The following is a 22,050-nucleotide window of genomic DNA, read 5'->3' on the forward strand; positions in this document are numbered from 1 at the left end:
AATGGGAGTGTTTAGGGCAGAAATGTGAGTGAAGTGATTCTGTAAATCTTGTTTTTGCAGGTCCGATCAGTCAGAAGATGTACGCTGTCCTTCCGTGTGGAGGGATCGGGGTGAGTTTACCAAAATATTCATTATCAACACTCATAATACTCATTTACATGCTGATTATTCCTGCAATCTGCTCATACGACAACAGTTGATCTTAGTTTTTATCCGTTTATAGTTACTGTTCAAACGTGTGAAAAACGTTACATTTTTACACATACAGTACAAAGCGGCGTCCGTCACGTGAATGAGCGGTTACTATGGAAACCGTAACGTGTCAGGACGCCCCTGTGATCTGGAAATATTCAGAAAATGAATTAGGACTGTGGTGTGTGTGTGTGTGTTCAGGTGGACAGCGATACGGTGTGGAACGAGATGCACTCCTCGGGAGCCGTGCGCATGGCCGTGGGCTGCGTCATCGAGCTCGCTTTTAAGGTAGCGGCCGGAGAACTGAAGGTACATCCACAGATCCGATGTGCAAAAGTATTGGCACCCTGTACCCCATCCAACAGTTAATATGACTGTGTGTTACAATCTGAAATGTCTTTTGTTTCTTTTCCAGAACGGATTCGCTGTCGTCCGTCCCCCGGGTCACCACGCAGAGGAGTCCACAGCCATGTGAGTTTATCATAAATGCCTCTCTATCGGAGCTTCTGATTGTTAATAGTTTGTTATGACATCATCAGCAGAAGTTGGAATCCAAATCTTTGTGTGATTTACGTCATTAATACTGAAATTCGATGCTTATCTATGATTTCTCTTTTTCTTTTTTATTTATTTTATTTAAATGCAGGGGTTTCTGCTTTTTCAACTCTGTAGCCGTCACAGCCAAACTGCTCCAGCAGAAACTGGGCGTGGCCAAAATCCTCATCGTAGACTGGGTAAGAAGTTCCTTCTCTCACCACCACTGTCCTAATGACATCTCTGACCACGCCCACAAGCTCTTCCGCTACGACCGTAACTCCTAATGCATCCCATCATACAGGACATTCACCATGGCAACGGGACCCAGCAGGCTTTTTACAATGACCCCAACGTGCTGTACATCTCCCTGCATCGCTACGACGACGGGAACTTCTTCCCTGGAAGCGGTGCCCCTGAAGAGGTACGGGGGGACCAGTAAAGTGTCAAAGTGAGAGAGACAGGTGGAGTAAACAAGAGACAGAAAGCGACAGAGAGGGAATAGGACAAACAGAGAGAATGAGAGAGAGGGAGAGAGAAATGGAGATCAGGACAGATGGAGAGAGTGAGACAGATGGAGAGAATGAGAGAGATAGAAAGTGAGAAAGATGGAGAGAATGTGAGAGAGAGAGAGATGGAGAGTGAGATAGATGGAGAGAGTGAGAGAGATGGAGAATAAAAGAGATAGAGAGAGTGAAAGGTAGATTTGGACAGATGGACAGAGTGAGGCAGACTGATAGACATGGTAAAATAATACCAATATGCAAATACTAAAAATACCATAAGTTCATTTAAATTTCTCTCTCTCTCTCTCTCTCTCTCTCTCTCTCTCTCTCTCTCTCTCTCTCTCTCTCTCTCTCTGTGTGCAGGTGGGAGTGGGTCCTGGTGTGGGCTTTAATGTGAACATAGCATGGACGGGTGGAGTCGAACCTCCTATGGGTGATGTGGAGTATCTAACAGCCTTCAGGTTAGAGCTCACACACACACACACACACACACACACACACACACACACACACACACACACACACACACACACACACACACACAGATTGTAACGTTATAAAACACTTTTTGGTCAGTAAAGTGTGTGTGTGTGTGTGTGTTACCAGGACGGTGGTGATGCCTATCGCTAACGAGTTCTCCCCGGATGTGGTGCTGGTGTCGGCCGGGTTCGACGCCGTTGAGGGTCACCAGTCTCCGCTCGGAGGCTATAACGTCACCGCCAAATGTGAGCTTCCAGTGTGTGTGTGTGTGTGTGTGTGTGTGTGTGTGTGTGTGTGTGTGTGTGTGTGTGTGTATTTGTTCCAAGTGTTATGAATGTCGAAGAATGTTGCGCTTAAATTGCATCATGCCATCAAACACTTGTAGGTTTTGGTCACCTGACCAAGCAGTTGATGAAGCTGGCAGGCGGCCGCGTGGTCCTAGTGCTGGAGGGGGGTCACGACCTTACAGCCATCTGTGACGCCTCCGAGTCGTGTGTCGCTGCGTTGCTTGGAGACGAGGTGCTCACCACACACCACTACCTTGCTACCTCGTAACTACCTCGTAACTACACTACTCACCATTACTGTGCGTGTGTGTGTGTGTGTGTGTGTGTGTGTGTGTGTGTGTGTGTGTGTGTGTGTGTGTGTGTGTGTGTGACTCCAGCTGGACCCGCTGCCTCAGTCTGTGCTTCAGCAGAAACCGTGTCCAAAAGCATCAGCGTCTCTCGAGAGAATCATTGAGATCCAGAGTAAGTCACAAAGCTGTGGAGTTACGGAGCTCCTGGTATATAAGTTACCACCATATAAGTGCCACCGCATGCAGAAATTCCCCATGGAGTTCAGGAAGGTCATTAGGAAATGCATACAATATCTGTGCATAGAACTGGAACTGGATGTTACCATGGTTACAGGTCACATAGAATACAGATTAACATGGCAGAGGTAGAGCTGTAACTTCCTGCAGACACAACAGGAAAAAAACTTCTGGTTTTCTTTTGCACTACAGGCATGTTTGTGAAAGGGCCTTTCACTTTTAAATAAAGTTAAAAAGTAGGTAAAGTGATGATTTGCTGTCTGTCTAAAGTGAAGATTTGCAGCGCATCGTATTTTATTTTATTAAATCGAATGGAAATCGTATCTCACCGCATCGTGACGGGGGAATCGTATCGCATCGATAGCTGCTTCATATGTATCTTTATTGTATTGTATCTTTGGCTATGCATCGAGATGTAAATCTTGTGGGCCTCAGTCAAGGAGATGCGCATCACTAATATACTGTATTTATATATACAGGTTTAGGTGTGAGTTCAGGGAGTTCTGAGTGAATGCGCTGCTTATGATCAGGTCAAAATCTACCTTGTCGTAGATGATCATTTACCTGACCAATCAGTGGCTTGTATTTTTTAAGCTCCACCCACATGTCCTTTTTTGGTATAACAGAATGTTCTTAATGCAGATTCAACTGAACTGAACCATTAACTCTCTCTCTCTCTCTCTCTCTCTCTCTCTCTCTCTCTCTCTCTCTCTCTCTCTCTCTCTCCTTCTTTCTTTCTTCTGTTTCTCTTATTCTGTCCCTCTCTCTCTGTTTCTCTTTGTACCCCCCTCTCTTTTGTCCTGTTGTCTCTCTTTCTTCCTCTCTGTTTCTTTTCCTTTCTTTCCTATTCTGTCTTTCTCTACCCCTCTCTCTTTCGCTTTGTTGCTCTCTTTGTATCTCTCTCTCTCTCTCTTTCTCTCTCTCTCTCTCTCTCTCTCTCTCTCTCTCTCTCTCTCTCTCTCTCTCTCTCTTTCTTCTGTGTATCTCTGCATCTCTCTCTCTCCCTCCGTCTCTTTTTTTCTTCTATTGCTTGTCACTTGCTATCTCTCTCTTTCTGTTTCTCTTCGGGTTTTCTTTCTCTCTCTCTCTTTCTCTCTCTCTCTCTCACACTCTCTCTCTCTCTCTCTCTCTCTCTCTCTCTCTCTCTCTCTCTCTCTCTTCTTCTGTGTATCTCTGCATCTCTCTCTCTCCCTCCGTCTCTTTTTTTCTTCTATTGCTTGTCACTTGCTATCTCTCTCTTTCTGTTTCTCTTTGGGTTTTCTTTCTCTCTCTCTCTCTCTCTCTCTCTCTCTCTCTCTCTCTCTCTCTCTATCTCTCTCTCTCTCTCTTTCTCTCTCTCTCTCTGTCTCTCCCCCCTCTCACAGGTAAACACTGGTCCTCAGTAGAAAGATTCGCTCCCACGGTGTCTCAGTCTCTGCAGGACGCTCAGCGGCGGGAGAAGGACGAAGCAGACACAGTGACGGCCATGGCGTCTCTAACCGTGGACACGGAGCACACGGTGTCCTCCTCACAGAGCAGCAGGTACACACACACACACACACACACACACACACACACACACACACACACACACACACACACTGTAATCAGATTAACAGGATTAATAAAAGGATTATTATCTCCATTTCTTTTTAGAAGTATTTTTTATTATTATTATTTTTTTAGTTCCCTCACAAACGTATTAAGCGGCGGACCACATGTTTTTTATTTTCCGCTTCGCACGTTAAGTGCAGTGTCGCTTTTTCCAAATTTTTATTATTATTATGTGAAAACATACACAACAATGGCAGAGGTATAAAAAAAAGAAACTAGAGTTAGCGCAGTGTCACTGTGGCTGCTCGCTCCGTACCGGAAATACGATTTGGAGTATGTTGGAAAACTCTTGTTTAGCGCATGCGTGAAATCGCTACCACTTCCGTTTTTTTCCGACAGACTAGTGATATGAATTCTTTTGCCCTTTATGTCCAGCTTCAAGAATTTCTCTTAAACGGAGAAAATCCTGACAATTCCTCATATCGAGGGAAGCGCAGGTGTTTTCTCAGGTCCAAGGCTCATTTAAAATGCACTGTGGCAAAGTGGAAAACTGTTCTGTGGTCAGACGAATCAAAATTTGAAGTTCTTTTTGGAAAACTGGGACGCCATGTCATCCGGCCTAAAGAGGATAAGGACAACCCAAGTTGTTCTCAGCGCTCAGTTCAGAAGCCTGCATCTCTGATGGTATGGGGTTGCATGAGTTTGTGTGGTATGGGCAGCTTACACATCTGGAAAGGCACCATCAATGCTGAAAGGTATATCCAAGTTCTAGAACAACATATGCTCCCATCCAGATGTCGTCTCTTTCAGGGAAGACCTTTTCCAACATGACAATGCCAGACCACATACTGCATCAATTACATCATGGCTGTGTAGAAGAAGGTTCCGGGTACTGAAATGGCAGCCTGCAGTCCAGATCTTTCACCCATAGAAAACATTTGGCGCATCATAAAGTGGAAGATGCGACAAAGAAGACCTGAGACAGTTGAGCAACTAGACGCCTGTATTAGACAAGAATGGGACAACATTCCTATTCCTAAACTTGAGCAGCTTGTCTCCTCAGTCTACAGACGTTTGCAGACTGTTATAAAAAAAAAGAGGGGACACCACACAGTGGTAAACATGGCTTTGTCCCCACTTTTTTAGATGTGTTGATGCCATGAAATTTTAAATTAACTTATTTTTCCCTTAAAATGAGAAATTTTCTCAGTTTAAACATTTGATATGTCGTCTATGTTGTATTCTAAATAAAATGTTAAAATTTGAAACTTTCACATCATTGCATTCTGTTTTTATTCACAATTTGTAGTGTCCCAACTCTTTTGTAATCGGGTTTGTACCTAAATGGATAAAATTGACGCCTTGTTTGTTTCAGGGCTGCTGAGGAGCCGATGGAGGAGGAGCCTGTGCTGTAGGAGGGGAAGAAGAACTGTCCAGCACGACGCAATAGCGTCCACTTCCTGCTCGGCAGCGACACTCACCCTTGAGTCACTCGTCCTTTCCTTCCACGCAGCTCTTTGATCGGTTCCTTCACTCGTTCTTCAGGTGCTCGATGGACGTACGCAGAACCTCTGCTCCACTCCCGTGTGAGGAGTAGGAGAAAGAGGAAGACGAGGAGGACGAGGACCCTCTGGGCCACCAATAGGCACGTCCGGAAGAAGGACACGCCTTTTTTTGTAAGAAAAAATGAATAAACTTTGATTTTCTCGCTCCTTTGATGGACCATGTGCAGAGAGAGACAACGCTGGGATGTTGTCAGGTGGCTGGAGGTTCCTGTATGAGACGCAACACGATTTCAGAGCAGACGCTCGAACGTGGAGGAGCTCCAAGGTCTTTAAAGGTGTTAACACTGAAGATCTTTACGTACAATTTCAAAAGCACACCGACGTGTATGAATATGACACATGTACAGGTATATGTGTGTGAGTGTGTGTGTGTGTGTGTGTGTGTGTGTGTGTGTGTGTGTGTGTGTGTGTGTGTCCGTTTATGGAGGTGGAACCCATGACTTTATTCGGCGCTCAAGGACGTTGGGATGATTGTTGTTTATTGTTTGGAGGAAGAGGAGTCACATAACAATACGCACACACACACACACACACACACACACATAAATACACACACATGCACATATACACAAACATACACACACTTACACAGACATACACACCGCTTCATGCACAAGAACACTCAAGAAGAAAGCACACTGAATCACTGAGTCATTAACTCACTGACTGACTCACTGACTGATCCACTGTCTCACTGAATGTTCAACTGACTGAAGGACTGACTCACTGACTGTCTCACCAACTTTCTTTAAGGCTGTCTTACTGACTATTGCTGACTTTCTCACTGACTCACTCACGGAGTTATTAACTCCCTGACTCACTGACTGACTCACTGTTATTAACTCCCTGACTCACTGACTGACTTACATACTGACTCACTGAGTTATTAACTCACTGACTGATTGACTCACTGACTCCCTCACTAAGTCACTCACTGACACAATCACTGACTCTCTGACTGACTTTCTCACCATCTGTCCCACTGACTGCCTCATTGACTCAATCACTGATTTAATTACTGTCTCACCGACTGAAACACGTGGATGGTTTCTGTATTTGTTAACGGAACGTGGGCCAACTCAGTGCCTTTTATACTACAGTTAATGTTACACACACACACACACACACACACACACACACACACACACACACACACACACACACACACCCACCACCTAATGCATCAGATGTCCACATTAACACACTTCTCATGTTCAGAGTTCACTCTCTGCCTTAATCGGGTGAGGCGCCGATTTCAGCCATGTTTCTTTGGACTCCTCTCCTCCTGTGCGTCTGATCGGGGGGTCAAAGGTCAAGACCTCAAGCCTTCTCACTACGCGCTGCATCACCCCGGAGCGCCCGGACGCTTCTGTCTCCGACGGCGACGATGATGACGAATGATGATTACGATTACGAAGACCAACTCCTGTTGCTTTTGTCCTTTTCCGATCACTATTTTGTTTTTGTTTTTGTCCCTTGTACATAAAACACGCGCGACTTTTTTCTTCCTTTAAAAAAAAACAAACATTCATTTTGTTTATCTTTTTTTTTTTTTTTCCATTCTGAAAACTTTTGGTCTGTGGTCACTTTTATATGGAGACGTTACTCTTTTTATATGAAAATCTAACACACACACACACACACACACACACACACACACACACACACACACACACACACACACACACAGCTATCAGTGTTAATCTGCTCAGTCAATTTAAACTATTCTGTATGGATTAAAGTGTGTAATGTGGAATTTCTTATATCTCTATACATACATTCATACACGTGTGTGTGTGTGTGTGTGTGTGTGTGTGTGTGTGTGTGTGTGTGTGTGTGTTCTGTTATGTCACTGCGCGATGAATGTGGCATCAGGGTTTTAAAGGCAGGTATGATATTTAAATTTTGTTTATTTGTTTGTTTGCATTTTTTTGGTTGTTCTTCACACACAACAAAACACAACAATTGCAGACTTTTCTTTTTTTTTCTCTCTTTTTTTTTTTTAATGCAGGCAATAAGGTAAGACACCACTGAGACACTAAAACACTCAGACGTTTCGAATCACAGAGCATTTATTTCCGCTATTATTTTTGCACCAGATAAATTTTATTTTCATAAAACGGTTTGTTGTTGTTTATGTGTTTATTAGCAGGCGATGCTTATTTTAATTTTACATTTTTTTTTTTTATAAAACACCGAAAGGCCACATTTGGGCATTTCCATTTTCGTGATTAATTATCGTTCAATCCGTTACGTCATGGTCTTATTTTGTTTTTATTTTTTAATTTTTTTTAAATCTTGAGTCTACTACCGCTAATCTTCCAAGTGGGCGGGGCTTCTTTAACAACACTAATAATACATAAAGAAAAACCTATAAACTCTGTATACGCTCGAAGGAAAAAAAAAACATGCATTCTTTAAAACGTTCTTCAGGTTTCCTTTCCTTTTACACCTGACATAAGAGTTCCCCATGATGCTTTAGGAACTTTTAGGAACCCTTATACAGAGATATAGAACCTTATACAAGGAGGCTTTTAAAGAATCTTTTTTTGTTGTTGTTGTTTTTTTCCTCTTATAGTGTACACGTTGCCCCGTCTGAAATTTTTTGGGGGACGACTTTGCATTTCTGTAAAATGTTTTCGACCGAGTTCTTTCCAAAAAAAAAAAAAAAAAAAAAAAAAAAAAGGAGACATCACTGTGAATTAACTCGAGCATTAAAGCATAAAAATAAAAACAATACGAATTTTATTAATATATTTATTTTTCCCACGGAGATGGATTTTGGGAGCCGAGTCTCTTCAAGCGAACCGACACCTGTGCTTCTTTAGAACATCCTATTCCACAATGAGTCCCATTTAATAAGCTCCACCCTTCTGAGATGATGTTCCACTAGATTTTATGGAGATTTGTGTGGTAGTAAAGTCAGGTACTGATGTAGGTGAGATGAGGAGGTCTGAGGGTGCAGTCAGTGTGAAATATTCATCCCAAATAGTGTTGTTCATTAGGGTTGAAGCTCTACAGCAGGAGATCTTCCCCTTTAACACATGGAAAGCAGATCTTCACGAAGCTGGCTCTTGTGTTGTGCTGGAACAGGTTTGGATCTCCTAGTTCCAGTAAAAGGAACAATTCCATACTACAGCATTCAAAGACATCCAATGTAATCGTGTGCGTCTACGATTGTGGGAACAGTTTGGGGAAGAACAACATCAGGCTGGAAAAGCCGGGTGTCCCAATACTTTCGGCAGTATAATGTATATCCTTCAATCAGTACCATTCAGTGACTGAAACTAAATAAAGCAAGAAATCAAACATAAAACAATGTAGTAAAAAATAAAAATAAAAAAAGCAGGGAGGAAAATCTGGAATGGAAAATTTATACAAGGATGGTTAGGGTTAGGGGGGAGTGGTGACTCCAGCGGTTAAGGCGCTGGGTTGCCGATCGGAAGGTCTGGGGTTCAAGCCCCGGTATCGCCAAGCTGCCACTCTTGGGCCCTTGAGCAAGGCCCTTAACCCTCTATGCTCCGGGGGTCTCTTATGAGGGAAATATCAAGGTCCGTGACGTCGGAGTGACGTGGGGCCGCCTTCCCGTGGGCTCACCACCTGCAGGAGGGACCGTAAGGGACGGTGCTGTGAGGATTGGGCAGCAGTCGAAGGCGAGGGTCTGCTTAGACCGCTGCCCCCGAGACCCGAATTACGGATAAGCGGGAGAAAATGAATGAATGAATGGTTAGGGGTGCACGTACTTTTAGTCATGTAGTGTTTTGCATTACCTTCTTCTCACGCCATTGATTGATAAAATTCTTTTTTTATTTCGTGTGGAAACAGAGGCACGTGAATATTCCTTTTGTTGCTATGAAACAAACTCGGTCATGTGACCGTATGAAGACTGACTTTGACCAAACAAATCCAGAAATATCCAAATCCCCCCTCAGCATGAAGAACAGCTTCACACACTCTCAGCATCCGGACACTTCGTTTCTCCAAACATTCAGATGAAATATATTTCGCTGTGTCTTTTGTCAAACTCGACAAAGATGTTCCTCACTAGTTGGAGGTTTCTTGTTCATCTCGGAGCAGGTTAGGAGGATTGAGATGTGGTGACTGGGCAGGTGGTTCCATGATGGATATCACTCCAGACGTCTGTCCGCTCTCTAAACAATACAGAACTCAGACGTGCGCTTTGGTTCATCGTCTGGTTGCACAGTGAAGTCGCTTCCAATGAGCCGCAGTCCAGACGGAACCGCATGGTGTTGAAGTGTGGAATGGGAGACGTGTTGGTTCACTTTCCAGAATCTTCTCTGCTCCAAAACAACCTCAAACCATTAAACTTCCACCTCCATGTGTGAGTGTGGGGGTGAGGGAGTCTGATCATATCTTCTCTCCTGTTCTTCTTACACAAGTTCTTCTGGTAGAGACAAAAATCTCACATTCAGACTCCATAGAACTTTCACTCATTTACTGTAAAGTTACTGTGTTTTTGACTTTTAAAGAGTTTGTTGCATAGAAACAAAAAGAACAATGATGTGTCTCAAGAACATTTCGGGCATTTGGCAGACGTCCTTCTCCAAAGCCACTTACATTTTTCTTATTCATACACCTGAGGAGCTATGGGGTTAAGGGCCTTGCTCAGGGGCCCAGAAATGGTAGTTTGGTGTGGGTGGGATTTGAACTCACAACCTTCAGAGCCAAAGTCCAATGCCTTACCCACTATTCCACCACCTTCTGCTCCTAAAATCATAAAATATTGTATTTTGATTTATTTTATTAAATTTGTAAATTAAGTTTTAAAAGCTAATTAATTTGCTAATACGAATATATAACTTTGTATAGCAAAATAAAAAAGTAAGAATGTAAAAATGTTGAATTAAAGAAGTAAATACCTGATGCTCCCACCACCATGCTTCACTGTGAGGTCTGTATATTTTTCAGGATTGAGCTCAGGATCGGACATTTTATCGCGTTCATTCTTATTTTTCTGTAAAAATCGCGACCTGGTTAACGAAACCCTGTTTTTTTTAAATGCGAGTTGTCCCCTTTTCGATGGGTTGTAGACATTTGTATATAGAAATATCAAGTGAATTAATCCTTTTATAATGTTTTCGGGGAGAGGGGGGAGGAGTCAGTCGATTCCAGCATCCGCCTTCAAGTCTAATGCGAATTGTCTTGTATCATTTTCATGTCTTTGGAAAAAAAAAAGAAAAAAAAAAAAAAAATGTCCCTCTTTCTTGACTTTTTCTGCTTTATTTATTTGGAGTCGGAAATGAGGGTTTTTCTTGCGGACGTTCGACTGAAAAACGTCGGTTGTAAATCTGATTGTTGCTATTTTCGACGGCTTCTCGGTGCATGGAAACGAATCCAAGTTGGACATTTCACTCACGTCCAAAATCAAAAATTTATATTTTTGGGTTTTGTTTGTTGTTGTTGTTGTTTCCTTTTTTACTCGGTGGTTAGTGGTCGTGTTTTTGTTTTGTTTTATTTTAATAATTTCAGAGCACACGTGCCTACAATCACACACACACACACACACACACACACACACACACACACACACACACGTGAATTACGGGACGTTTTTGTTTGTTTGTTTGTTTTCCCAGAACAATGGGCGTGGTCAAGAAGGTCCGCTGGTCATGTGACACTTAAACACGCTGTACTTTATGTATTTAAATGTGTGTGTGGAAACAGGCAGTAACTGTGACAGTGTCTCGTCATCGTTCGTGTCTCAAACCTGTTGAAAAAGAAACATAAATAAGTGTGTGTGTGTGTGTGTGTCAGACGGACGGCCATGTTGGATGTTCAGTCTGTACTATATGTTTGGGTAATTTTTGTTTGTTTGTTTTTTTTGCTTTGCTTTTTTTTATTCGGAGAGAGAGCAATAGGCAAACCAAATTTAAATAAATAAATAAATGAATAAATTAATGAATAAGTAAATCAGTGGCAGGTGGACACTGGGAGAACCGTAGTGTGTGTCGGCTTTTCGCACTATCCTGCTCGTCGTTAAATATGTATATTTATTGATATTTCACGTGACGTGTGTATGTAGTGCCCCGACGATCGCCGAGGTTTTGGTATATTTGCCTTTTTTTTTTTTTGGTGGTGGTGGTGGTGGTTTTTGTTTTTTTTGCTTGTTTTTTTTCCCCAAAAAAAACTGCGAGACATGGCGTCCTTTCCATCGTTTCGGTGTTTCGTCGCTGTCGCCGCTCTGTGTACGTGATCGATTGGACTTGTCTTTTTGCGTTTTATTTTTTTTTTTGGTCTCTTTCTTTTTTCTTCTTTCCTACTTTTCTTCTCTTCTGGTCATATCGACATGCAGAAGTAAAAAATATATATATATCGAAGCACATTCCTCGATTTCCTGTTTTTTTCTCTCTCTCTCTCTCTCTCTCTATGCTGTCATGTTGTGACAATACCGAGGTGTGTATAATACGAATTTCAAACCGCTTCACACACACACACACACACACACACACACACACACACACACACACACACACACACGTGTATATAGAGTGCATATATGTGTACACATGTGCAATACACGCTATTTGAGCAATCTATTACTGTGATTATAATTCATTAAAATTGCTGTCTCTTTCAGCTCCCTGGTTTTCGGTCTTTGTCTTCGTCTTGATGTTTTTTCGGTGAAGTTTTGCTTCATTCTGACTTTTTGATACGTTTAATATTAATTGTATATCAATCCTGTACAAATATCCAGTCTACATTTATATACAGTCCCTTTAAATTGATCCCTAATAATCAAATCAGTGGCAAGGAACAATTTCCTGAGACTTCATGAAGAAGAAACCTTCAGAGGAACCGGCAAGGGAACCCATCCTCAACCTTATCACCGAATGTCCATTCATTCCAGTCTTCTCCATGTTGAGGTGATCAGCTGTTCATTGGTGGACACTTGAATGGTAAACTGTTCATGGCAACTGCAGCCTCGAGTCATTGCAGAAAACTGTTTCTATCTTCATGGTTTTTGAAGTAACCTCAGGGATCTTGTTCATGTGAAACCCTCCTCGGCGTCACACAGTGACCTCCAATTGATGATAGTAGGACATCAAGATGGATCAGGCAGGTCCAGGAAGCAAAATGGGACAGGATTAATACTATTAATAGGTCTTTGATCTACAAAGGTTCTAGAACTGCACTGAATTTCCAAAAGTTTGTGGACACCTGCTCATGAGTACGGTATGTACTTTTTAACCATCACATTCCACATTTAGTCCCAATTTGCTCTTCTAATTTCCTCCACTTTTCTGGATAGATGTTTCACTAGATTTTGGAGTGCGCGTGTGGACATTTGTGTGAAGAAGGTGAAAGCAGGGGTGATGGTAAAGTCAGGTCGTGATGTAGGCGAGAAGGTGAGGAGGACTGGGGTGCAGTCAGACAGATTTGGGTTTCCAAGTTCAAGTAAAAACAACATTTTATTATACCGCATCCAAAGACGTCTGATACAATTGTGTGCCCTTCAGCTTCGTGGTAAAAGTTTGGAGAAGAACCACATATGGTTTGAAAGGTCAGGTGTCCCAATACATTTGCTCATATTGCGTACTTGCTGCACTACAAAATCCAGAATCCTGCTTCTAGATCTTGTTGGGAATTTTTTTATCACCTGAAACTGTACTTTGGTCTAAAACTTGAAATCAAAGCAGAATGAAAATTGTAGGTCCTACCAAGGTTCTTCCAAGGTTCTATAGCCTGCTTCAGAACCTTAAAGTAAAACTTTAAAAAATAAACACCAGGAGGTTCTAGAACTATTTAATAAAAGAAAAATCCTTCTGGGACCTTCTGGTACTTTTTTATTACCTGAAACTGTACATTCTGATCTGAAACTTTAAGGTTCTCCTAAGAGTTCAGGTACCTCAAAAGCTTAAACATTTCTATGTTTGAGAAACATCATATAAGGTGAAGTTCTTCTCCAATCCAAACCTTTGTAGCAGCGTTTCCAATTTCCACCAGTTTTATTACAATCTGATGCACTAAATCAGGGCTGGCACCCCGCGGCTCGCGCGCCGGTTTCATGCGGCTCGTACGTTCATATCGATTTTTGTGTGTTGATTTTTAATGCGCGTGTTCACTTTGCTTACCTTCAATACGGTATTTTTAAGACTTAAATAATCGGCGCCCCTACTGGGAAACTTTGCGGTATATCAGACCCTGGCATGAGGCCAATCATAAATTACAGGGATGCACCGAGAATTTTCGGAAATGCCTCAATCACAGAAACAACACGTCAGAAACACAATTATAATGACGCAATAAAAAAGCGCAGCAGCACGCGGTTATCTGGATAAGAGCAACATGTGTGCGGTGTGAGGAGAGCGATTTGCAAAACATGCAATGCTGAAATTTCAAGAGGGGGTGTATCTGCAAAGAGTTTCTCCAAGTCAGGTTTAATGTATCACCTGAAATCCAAACATCCCGATGCCATTCTAAATATGAGAAGAACGCGGCGCAGAAAAGTAAAGTCAATCTGAGCATGCGCACTCCGTCTGTAGAGGACGGTTTTGAAAAGGCAGGAAAGTTTTCCAGTGATGGTGCCGAGGCAAAAGGCATTAAACAAATAATTATGGATTTCATTGACTTTTGAATTGAATTTTCACTTCGGTGCATCCCTAAAATATTATTTCTCATGTGGCCAATTGTAAAAACTAATTGCCCCTGCGGTATATTCATCTCACGCGCATGCGCATTTGACGAAAATACCGTATTACACTCAAGCGAAGAGAACACGCATATAAAAAATAAAAAAACACACACAAAGTCTGTGTTTTCTACCCTGAAACACGTGAAATCAAAGCACCGATCTGTTCTGACTGACACACGTGAAAGAATTGCTTCGAGTGGCAACAGCGGAATACGAGGCAGATTTGAAGGGGATTGTTTAAGGCAAAGATGCCAAAAGTCCCACTAAGTAACATGCAGAGTAAAAGAGAAACGCTATTGTATATTATTACATATGTGTTTGTGGACTTGGTTAAACAGAGTTTGTGTGTGTGTGTGTGTGTGTGTGTGTGTGTGTGTGTGTGTGTGTGTGTGTGTGTGAGAGAGAGAGACAGTGCACACAGTGTTCATTGTTGAAAATGACTGTCCTGTGGTCTTAAAACTGTAGGAGTCAATTTCTGTCATTATGTTGGTGTGTGACATTTACAATAAATCTGGCTGAGCAGAGGTGTGTGTGTGTGTGTGTGTGTGTGTGTGTGTGTGTGTGTGTGTGTGTGTGTGTGTGTGTGTGTGTGTGTGTGTTTGTGTTTATTTATTTATTTATTTATTTTTATTATTAGGGGCCTTTCTTTACTTCTTCTCCTTCTTCCACTCTTCTTCTTCTTCTTCTTCTTCTTCTTCTTCTTCTTCTTCTTCTTCTTCTAATAAGATCTTATTCCTCATCTTTTCTTCTTCTTCTTTTTCTTCTTCTTCTCCTTTTTCCACTCTTCTTCTTTCTTCTTCTTTCTTCTTTCTTTTTCTCCTTTTTTCCACTCTTCTTCTTCCTTTTTCTTCTTTCTTCCTCTCCTTCTTCCTATATCTTCTTCTTCTAATAAGTTCTTATTTCTCATCTTTTTCTTTTTCTGCTTTTTCCACTGTTCTTCTTTTTTTTTCTTCTTTCTTTTTTTTTTTTTTTTTTTTTTTTTTTTTTAAGTCTCATTGAGTCTGTCCTGTGTACATCTATAACTGTCTGGTTTGGTTCAGCTACTAACTCAGGCATTAGGAGGCTATAGTGGATGGTCAGGACTGCTGAGAGGATTATTGGTGCCCCACTGCCCAACCTCCAAGATCTTTACTCATCCAGAGTGAAGAAAAGGGCTGAGAAAATCACTTTGGACTCCACACACCGAGCCCACTCTCTCTTCCAACTGTTACCTTCTGGTCAGCGCTACAGAACCTCGTCCACCAGAACGGCCAGGCACAAGAACCTGTATTTTCCCGCAGGCTATAATCAGCATGAACAATTGAAATATTCATAACTACACACTGTCCATCATAACTGTCACATTTATACATAACAACTTTTTACTCTGTATAAACAATTCCTGCCATTTGTTCATCTAGACCTTTTTTTCTACAGACTGATAATTCCAACACTTTCTGTGGTCAAAACATTCACATTATGAGTGAAACTAAACATTACTGAATCCATTCGCCTGAAGTTACAGATGGTCTTTCCTGTGATTGATAACATCACAGAAATGAGTGAATGTGCACTGCTCAGCCCCTGAAAAAGCTGCTTGCTACTGTAATCATTATATTTAACTATGATGTCACGTAATAGATAATTAAGATGGACATGTGACATATCAAAACATAGCACAATAGGGAAAGTTGCTTTCTGTGTACCATGTCGACGCCATGTGCCTGATATCCTCCCAAAATATGCACACAAAAAAGTGACCTATATGGAGGAGTGTAAATTGCTGGGTAGTATAGCAAAGTCATGTGACGTCACTGACCCGTATTTAATAATAAATAAATAAATAAATATAGACGTGACATATCTAAAATATAATCTCTAAAATACGCAAAAATCGCAGAATTTTGGAAATATGGGCGGGTGACATGTCAAAACACTGAACACAAATGGAAAAGAGTGGATTTATGGGTTACATAGGGATGTCACGTGAACCCCTCCCCCCTCCCCCCCGTTACAAATTTATATTTATAAACATAGGCATGTGACATATCAAAACATTCGTCTTTGCAGCGCGGTCACGATTGCGGTCAAATTTCACGTTCTATTTTTTTTTTCCGTCAGGAAACGTCCATTGTTGTAAATATGACCCCTGTTGCACTGAACCACATAGCCCCGCCTCCGCCGCATAGTCCCGCCTCTTTCTGAAACGCCAGGACGTAAATCGTCATCACGCCAGTTGACGCACGCTGACGTAAGCTCGTAAGCCACGCCCGCCCTGCCTGCGTTCGGCGGAGAAGATGGCGGCTCCGGGACCGGGGGAGTATTTCAGCATCGGGAGCCATGTCGCCTGCCTCACCTGCCTGGGACAGCGCTTACAGGGAGAGGTGGTCGCTTTCGATTATCAGACCAAGATGCTGACTCTGAGTATCCTTTAATTATTAAAAAAATATAGACTTCAAATTAAATAAAAAAAAGAAATCCCGGATGTAGCCGCCTCGCGGCTAATTATGCTAGTCAACGCTAGCTCCTCTGTACTGTACTATGCTAAGCTAAGTAACACTGTTAGTTTATATCCATCTTGTGTTTATTTATTTTATTGTTTTTAATTTATTTTTTTTTATTTAAGTGTTTAATACAGATATTGTGTTTTCTGGTGTTACCCTTTTAGCGGTCCTTTCCCCCCTCACACTCCTCTTTTAATAGCAAAAACGGCTTTCTGAGGGATAATAATGTCATTCATAGAATAATTATAGTGTTATATTAATAATCATAATCGTAAATTATTAAGATTTTCTGTGGGGAGGAAAAAAAAAAAGATATCAGGGATTTACACACAAACTCGTCTTGAGGTCATGGGGTCAACAAAAAGGAAACGCGACTATCTCTGCGTGAGACCCACGTGACACCCACGTGATACCTGGAGTGAATTTTTGTGTACAGGTGTGTGCGCGCGGGAGAACCCGTCACTCTGTCACGTGGTGACGTCACAACGCGACAGGTTTACTCCTGGTGTATTCAGACGCGTCAATGTTCCTTTGGTTTCTATGCAACAAAAACGCACAGTAACTGGACAGTGGATGAAAGTCCTGTGGAGCCCAAATGAGACATTTTCGTCTCTACCAGAAGATGGTACCATGAGGTTCCGTCTGGACTGCGGCTCGTTGGAAGCGACTTCGCTGCACAACAAGTCGATGAGCCGAAGCGATAAACACGTGCCCAGTCGCTGCACCTCAATCCTACTGACCTGCTCTGAGATAAAGACGAATCTCCATCTAGTGAAGAACATCTTTAGTGATGTTGATTTGTTGGAAACATTCTGCAAAATCGTCTATTACTGGGGTTTTCCCTTTTGGTCGTAGACTGGGAGTGACGTCATTTCCCAATACGAACACTTCTGATAATATAGCCCCGCCCCTGACACTTGATTGACGTCTAAAAGGAATTGCGATTCCCTTCGAGTTGTTGGCAGGTTTTACACACGACGCAAAATACGTTAATATCGATATTTAGAAATGACATGGTCACAACTCGTAAGACACCTGGAAAAACTGATCGTGAAAACGCAAACGCGGGATTTGTAGTTGTGTTTCGATTGACGCAATTTATTAAAAAAACATTTTAAAAACACAGTTTGCAATTCCTTTTGAAAATTTTACAAAATATCCTCCAATAAAAATTACACATTTCAAAAGATAGTAAATCAGAGGTTTTAATTCTGTGGGTGTTGTGAATTTTCAGCCATTTATTATTATTTATTTTTCAATATTTAATAAATAAAAAAAAATCTGTTTAGACTGATAAGATTATAGCGTTTTTATTTACTCTTTTTTTTTTTTTTTTTTCTGGAGCAGATATTACTTTTTTTTTTTTTTTTTTTTTTTTTTTACAAATTAACCAAATTTTACAAATGAAAAATCTTTTATTTAATAATTGTATTATTAATTAAAGCACTTTTTTTTTTTTTTTTTATTTATTTATTTTAAATCATGGCAATTTTAAAACATTTATTTGTGTTTTTAGTCGGAATTTCTATTTTTATAAAATTTCAATGTAATTAATTTATTTAATTGTTTTGATTGTCTATGCAATTTTTCCCAATTTATTTATAATTATATATTTTTAGTATTTATTTATTTATAACCACATTCTTGCAATTAATATAGCCCTGCATGCTTGCAAATAAAAAAAAATCAACAATAATAATACAATTTTGTGGGGAAAAAAAATCATTTTATATGTTTGGTTATAAATTTTATCGACCCGTGTGCGCTGTTTATTCCCCTTCCACATTTGCGGCGTTCTGTTTTTTTCCTTGACCGCCCTTTCCCCCCAGAATGCCCCCCGTCCAGCGGGAAGCCCCTCTTGAACGACATCATCCTGGTTAATTTAGCCTTTGTGTCCAAAGTGGACACCATCAACGAGCGTAGTGGGACTCCGCCCCCTTTAGCGTCTCTCAATTTCAGTAAGGTAAAGACGCTCGACTTTATTCCTTTGTTCTGATGAATGAATGCGTACGTCATAATCTCTCCTCCTCTTTCTTCCTCTGGTCTGCTCTCTCCAGCTCGCCAGCAGAGCTCGGGCGGAAAAAGAAGACAAGCTGTCGCAGGCGTACGCCGTCAGCGCCGGAGTCTCGCTGGACGGCCAGCAGCTGTTCCAGACCATTCATAAGACGTAAGTGACGTGCGAACGTTAGCGCCTTCAGATCGATCTGTGATCGAACATCTGAACTGTCCACATCGCTGTTTTCTTCCAAAACCTGTTTTTTTCCCTCCTTCCTTCTGTAGCATCAAAGACTGCAAGTGGCAGGAGAAGAGCATCGTGGTGATGGACGATGTCGTGATCACGCCGCCGTACCGAGCCGACAACTGCAGAGGCAAAGAGGGCAGCGCGTTAGCACACGTACGCAAAATAGTAAGTCCTTCTTTATTTCACAAAATCCATCAATAAATAACCTGCAGTTAAATCAGCATCATTATAGTCATCATTTATATAAATAAATAAATCAAGCACTGCTTTTAACATCGTCTCAGCAGCTTAACAGAAATAAAGCGGTTATAAATTTTTATAAAATTATACATTTGTTCCTTTTTCATTTCCTCATTTGATAATTTCCTTCAAATTTAATTATTAATGTTATAAATATTAAAGGAATTAAAATGAATGTTATTCGTTATTACTACAGCAGTTCATTCTTCTTCTTAAATAATTTTTTATATATAATATAATGTTATAAAATCTTTTTTTTTTTAATTCTTTACTGTTAAAACAGACTGGAGAATGTAAATGTTTATATATCCATATCGTTTATCAGAGATTAGTGTAAAATTACAGCTGAAAAAAGTAATTAATTGCAATGTTTATGAAAGTTTTATATTTAATTTAACATTATTACAAAAAAATATAAATATATATTTAGAGAATTTTTAATAGAATTTTGCCTGTAAAAGTTTAACCTTTAGAAGGATTTCAGTGTGTGTGTGTGTGTGTGTGTGTGTGTGTGTGTGTGTGTGTGTGTGTTCAGGTGGAGAAACACTTCCGTGACGTAGACCAGAAGTCTGTTCAGCGCTCACATGCACAGAAAACACAGAAGGACTCCGTCGTGTCGGCATGAGCGCCACCAAGCGCTCTTTTTTTTTTTTTTTTTTTTTTTTTTTTTGTTTCGGGGTTTTGTTTTATAATTCACCCCGAGGCCAAGGTCGAGGTAATCCGCCTCCTTCGTCCACGCCGGCACGGCCGTTCAACACGTCGGTGCGGCGAACAAAACAAAAACGAGCCCAACCGACAGATTTAGTTTTAGAAACTATTTAAAATAATAGAGCGTTTTTTTTTTCTTCCTAATTTAGTTGTTTTTTATTTTTTATATATATATTCTGAAATAAATCTCCTTCACCCAACACATATTTTCCAAGAAGACTGAACATCAGGTGAACTGTTTCCTTTTTTTTTTTTTTTTTTTTTTTTTTTTTTTAATAATAAATAAATGTAATTTCCTCTCCCACTTGAACAATATGTGGGACTTGAAAGGTACTGGAGAAAAGATGGAAAGACTTCGCACTTACTGTTTTTTTTTTTGTGTTGTTGTTTTTATTTGGTAGTGATAAAATATAGATTTTTTTTTAAGAGTAGACTGAAGCGAGCAGGATGCAAGAAGGGCTTTTCCCTGTGCATTCTTCAGTTCATTTCAAATGAAAATAAGCAAATGTTCCAGTCCAGAGGATGCAAAGTATTTCCAGTCGAGTCCAATGCTTTTCTGATCGACCTTTTTTTTTTTTATATATATATATATATATATATATACACACACAACTCCTGGCAACCAGGAAAAACTAAAGATGGCCCCGCCCACTCGTGGTCATTTTTAGGTGATTGGCTTTGCCGCAGTGTGAATCTGCCATCGTTGGTTGCTGTTTTATCTCCTGTGAGAAGTTAACGGAGGTGTGTGCGCTGAAGTTACGAGATCTTTTCAGGTGGAGAAGATTGAAGGGTTTAATCTCACTACCGCTGATTGCTGAAAGGCATCGTGGGTAATTTATGGAAACCGTTAACGAGAGGGACGTTGGATCATCACATCCTGTTTGAATGAAAAATACTTTTTCTCCCCAATTAATATCGTTTGTTAGTCATCTTTTTTGCCCAAATTCTTTTTCTTTTCTTTAACTAATCTGGCACCTGCCACAGGTGTGTCTTGCATTTGTGGGCATATATATATAAACCAGGTGCTGGATACAAATCATTTCAAGTTTACAGTGTGTGTGAGAAACCTTAAAGAAAGTGAGGAGTTTTCTCCACCTTGAGAACATTATGAAGAACACCTCCTTGTGAAGCCGAGCTCGTGTCTCTTCGCTCCTGTACAGTGGAAAGTGTTCATGCAGCTCTCTGTGGTTTTGCCTCTTTTACGTCTTCACACTCGGGAAGGTTTTGTAATCATTGTTTTTTTGTTTTTGTTGTTTTTTCACCTCTCACGACTGTGAACTGGAAATTCCATGCAAACTCTTCGACAAACCAGAGAAATGTGACCTCGTGAATACCTCTTGCATACCAGGACCTCATGTTTTTCCTCATTCCGTGACTGTTTCTACACATCTGGAGAGAAAGCTGTGTTCACCTTCACAGTGACGTCTTACATGAAAAACTAACAAAAAAAAAAAGATCCAGGTGTTTCACACTGAGACGGAGGATGAGAGGCGGAACTCGCGTCTAACCGTTAACGAACCCGCCGTGGCTTAGGACTCAGTAATTATTATTATTTTTTTTTTTATTTGTAATTTTTGATTTTTAAATACGTAACATGGAAGTAACGGAAATAAAAAAGTAAAACGAAACAGACTTCGTCTTGTTTTTTTGTTTTTTCTGGGTTAAATTTTTTTTTTTTTTTTTAAGTTTTATTATATTTAACATTTATATATATATTTTTTTTTTAAATCAATTGGGTTAAATTTTTTTATTTTTTTTGGTTAGGTTTTCAGACGCTCCTGCCTGGAACTGTTTTTTACACATCATATATCTTAGTTCAATTTTGGAAAATAAGTAAAAAAAAAAAAATTGTGGGTATTTGGTCAACAATAATTAGAGCTTTTTCTAAAAAGAAAGAATTATTGAGTGAATTTGTGGGGAAAAGTCATTTATTATTAATTTCTTGATTAGGTTCATAAACCTGGTGTTCTTAATTTCTTTATTACTAATTAGTTAATTAATCGTTTGTTTTATAAACGTATCGTGCAATATATACGTGTGCGCGCGCGCCGTGCAACGCGGATAGCGTTCCGCGTGCCCGTGGTTTCCATGGAGACTCGC

At 40.5% G+C, this 22,050-nt stretch overlaps 2 protein-coding genes across 2 annotated transcripts in view; both read left to right on the forward strand.

The window, feature by feature from the left end:
- hdac5 (histone deacetylase 5) overlaps nt 1-12,221 on the forward strand; it is a 64,203-nt gene extending 51,982 nt beyond the window's left edge. The window contains 12 exon segments of the mRNA XM_083523884.1: nt 42-110; nt 394-501; nt 608-663; nt 839-926; nt 1,031-1,150; nt 1,596-1,693; nt 1,839-1,957; nt 2,098-2,231; nt 2,377-2,461; nt 3,891-4,047; nt 5,435-9,010; nt 9,333-12,221. Of these exon segments, the coding sequence (XP_083380010.1) occupies nt 42-110; nt 394-501; nt 608-663; nt 839-926; nt 1,031-1,150; nt 1,596-1,693; nt 1,839-1,957; nt 2,098-2,231; nt 2,377-2,461; nt 3,891-4,047; nt 5,435-5,474 (1,074 nt within the window). The 3' untranslated portion in view covers nt 5,475-9,010; nt 9,333-12,221.
- A 4,272-nt stretch (nt 12,222-16,493) lies between these two features.
- Nucleotides 16,494-21,578, forward strand: lsm12a (LSM12 homolog a). Its single transcript, XM_083524640.1, has 5 exons — nt 16,494-16,680; nt 18,590-18,723; nt 18,818-18,927; nt 19,041-19,167; nt 19,778-21,578. The coding sequence occupies exons 1-5, from the start codon at nt 16,554-16,556 to the stop codon at nt 19,865-19,867; spliced, it is 588 nt and encodes a 195-aa protein (XP_083380766.1). The 5' UTR covers nt 16,494-16,553; the 3' UTR covers nt 19,868-21,578.
- Nucleotides 21,579-22,050: the final 472 nt, after the last annotated feature.

This window comes from Silurus aristotelis, assembly GCF_946808225.1.
Source record: "Silurus aristotelis genome assembly, chromosome: 21".
In the NCBI taxonomy this organism is placed as follows: Eukaryota; Metazoa; Chordata; class Actinopteri; order Siluriformes; family Siluridae; genus Silurus; species Silurus aristotelis.

What these genes read in the sequence shown, in the direction of transcription:
- lsm12a (XM_083524640.1), top strand. Translation starts at nt 16,554, where the DNA reads ATGGCGGCTCCGGGACCGGGGGAGTATTTCAGCATCGGGAGCCATGTC. An exon ending in CGTCTCTCAATTTCAGTAAG is followed by an intron (nt 18,724 to 18,817) that starts GTAAAGACGCTC and finishes TGCTCTCTCCAG; the next exon opens with CTCGCCAGCAGAGCTCGGGC. An exon ending in TAGCACACGTACGCAAAATA is followed by an intron (nt 19,168 to 19,777) that starts GTAAGTCCTTCT and finishes GTGTGTGTTCAG; the next exon opens with GTGGAGAAACACTTCCGTGA.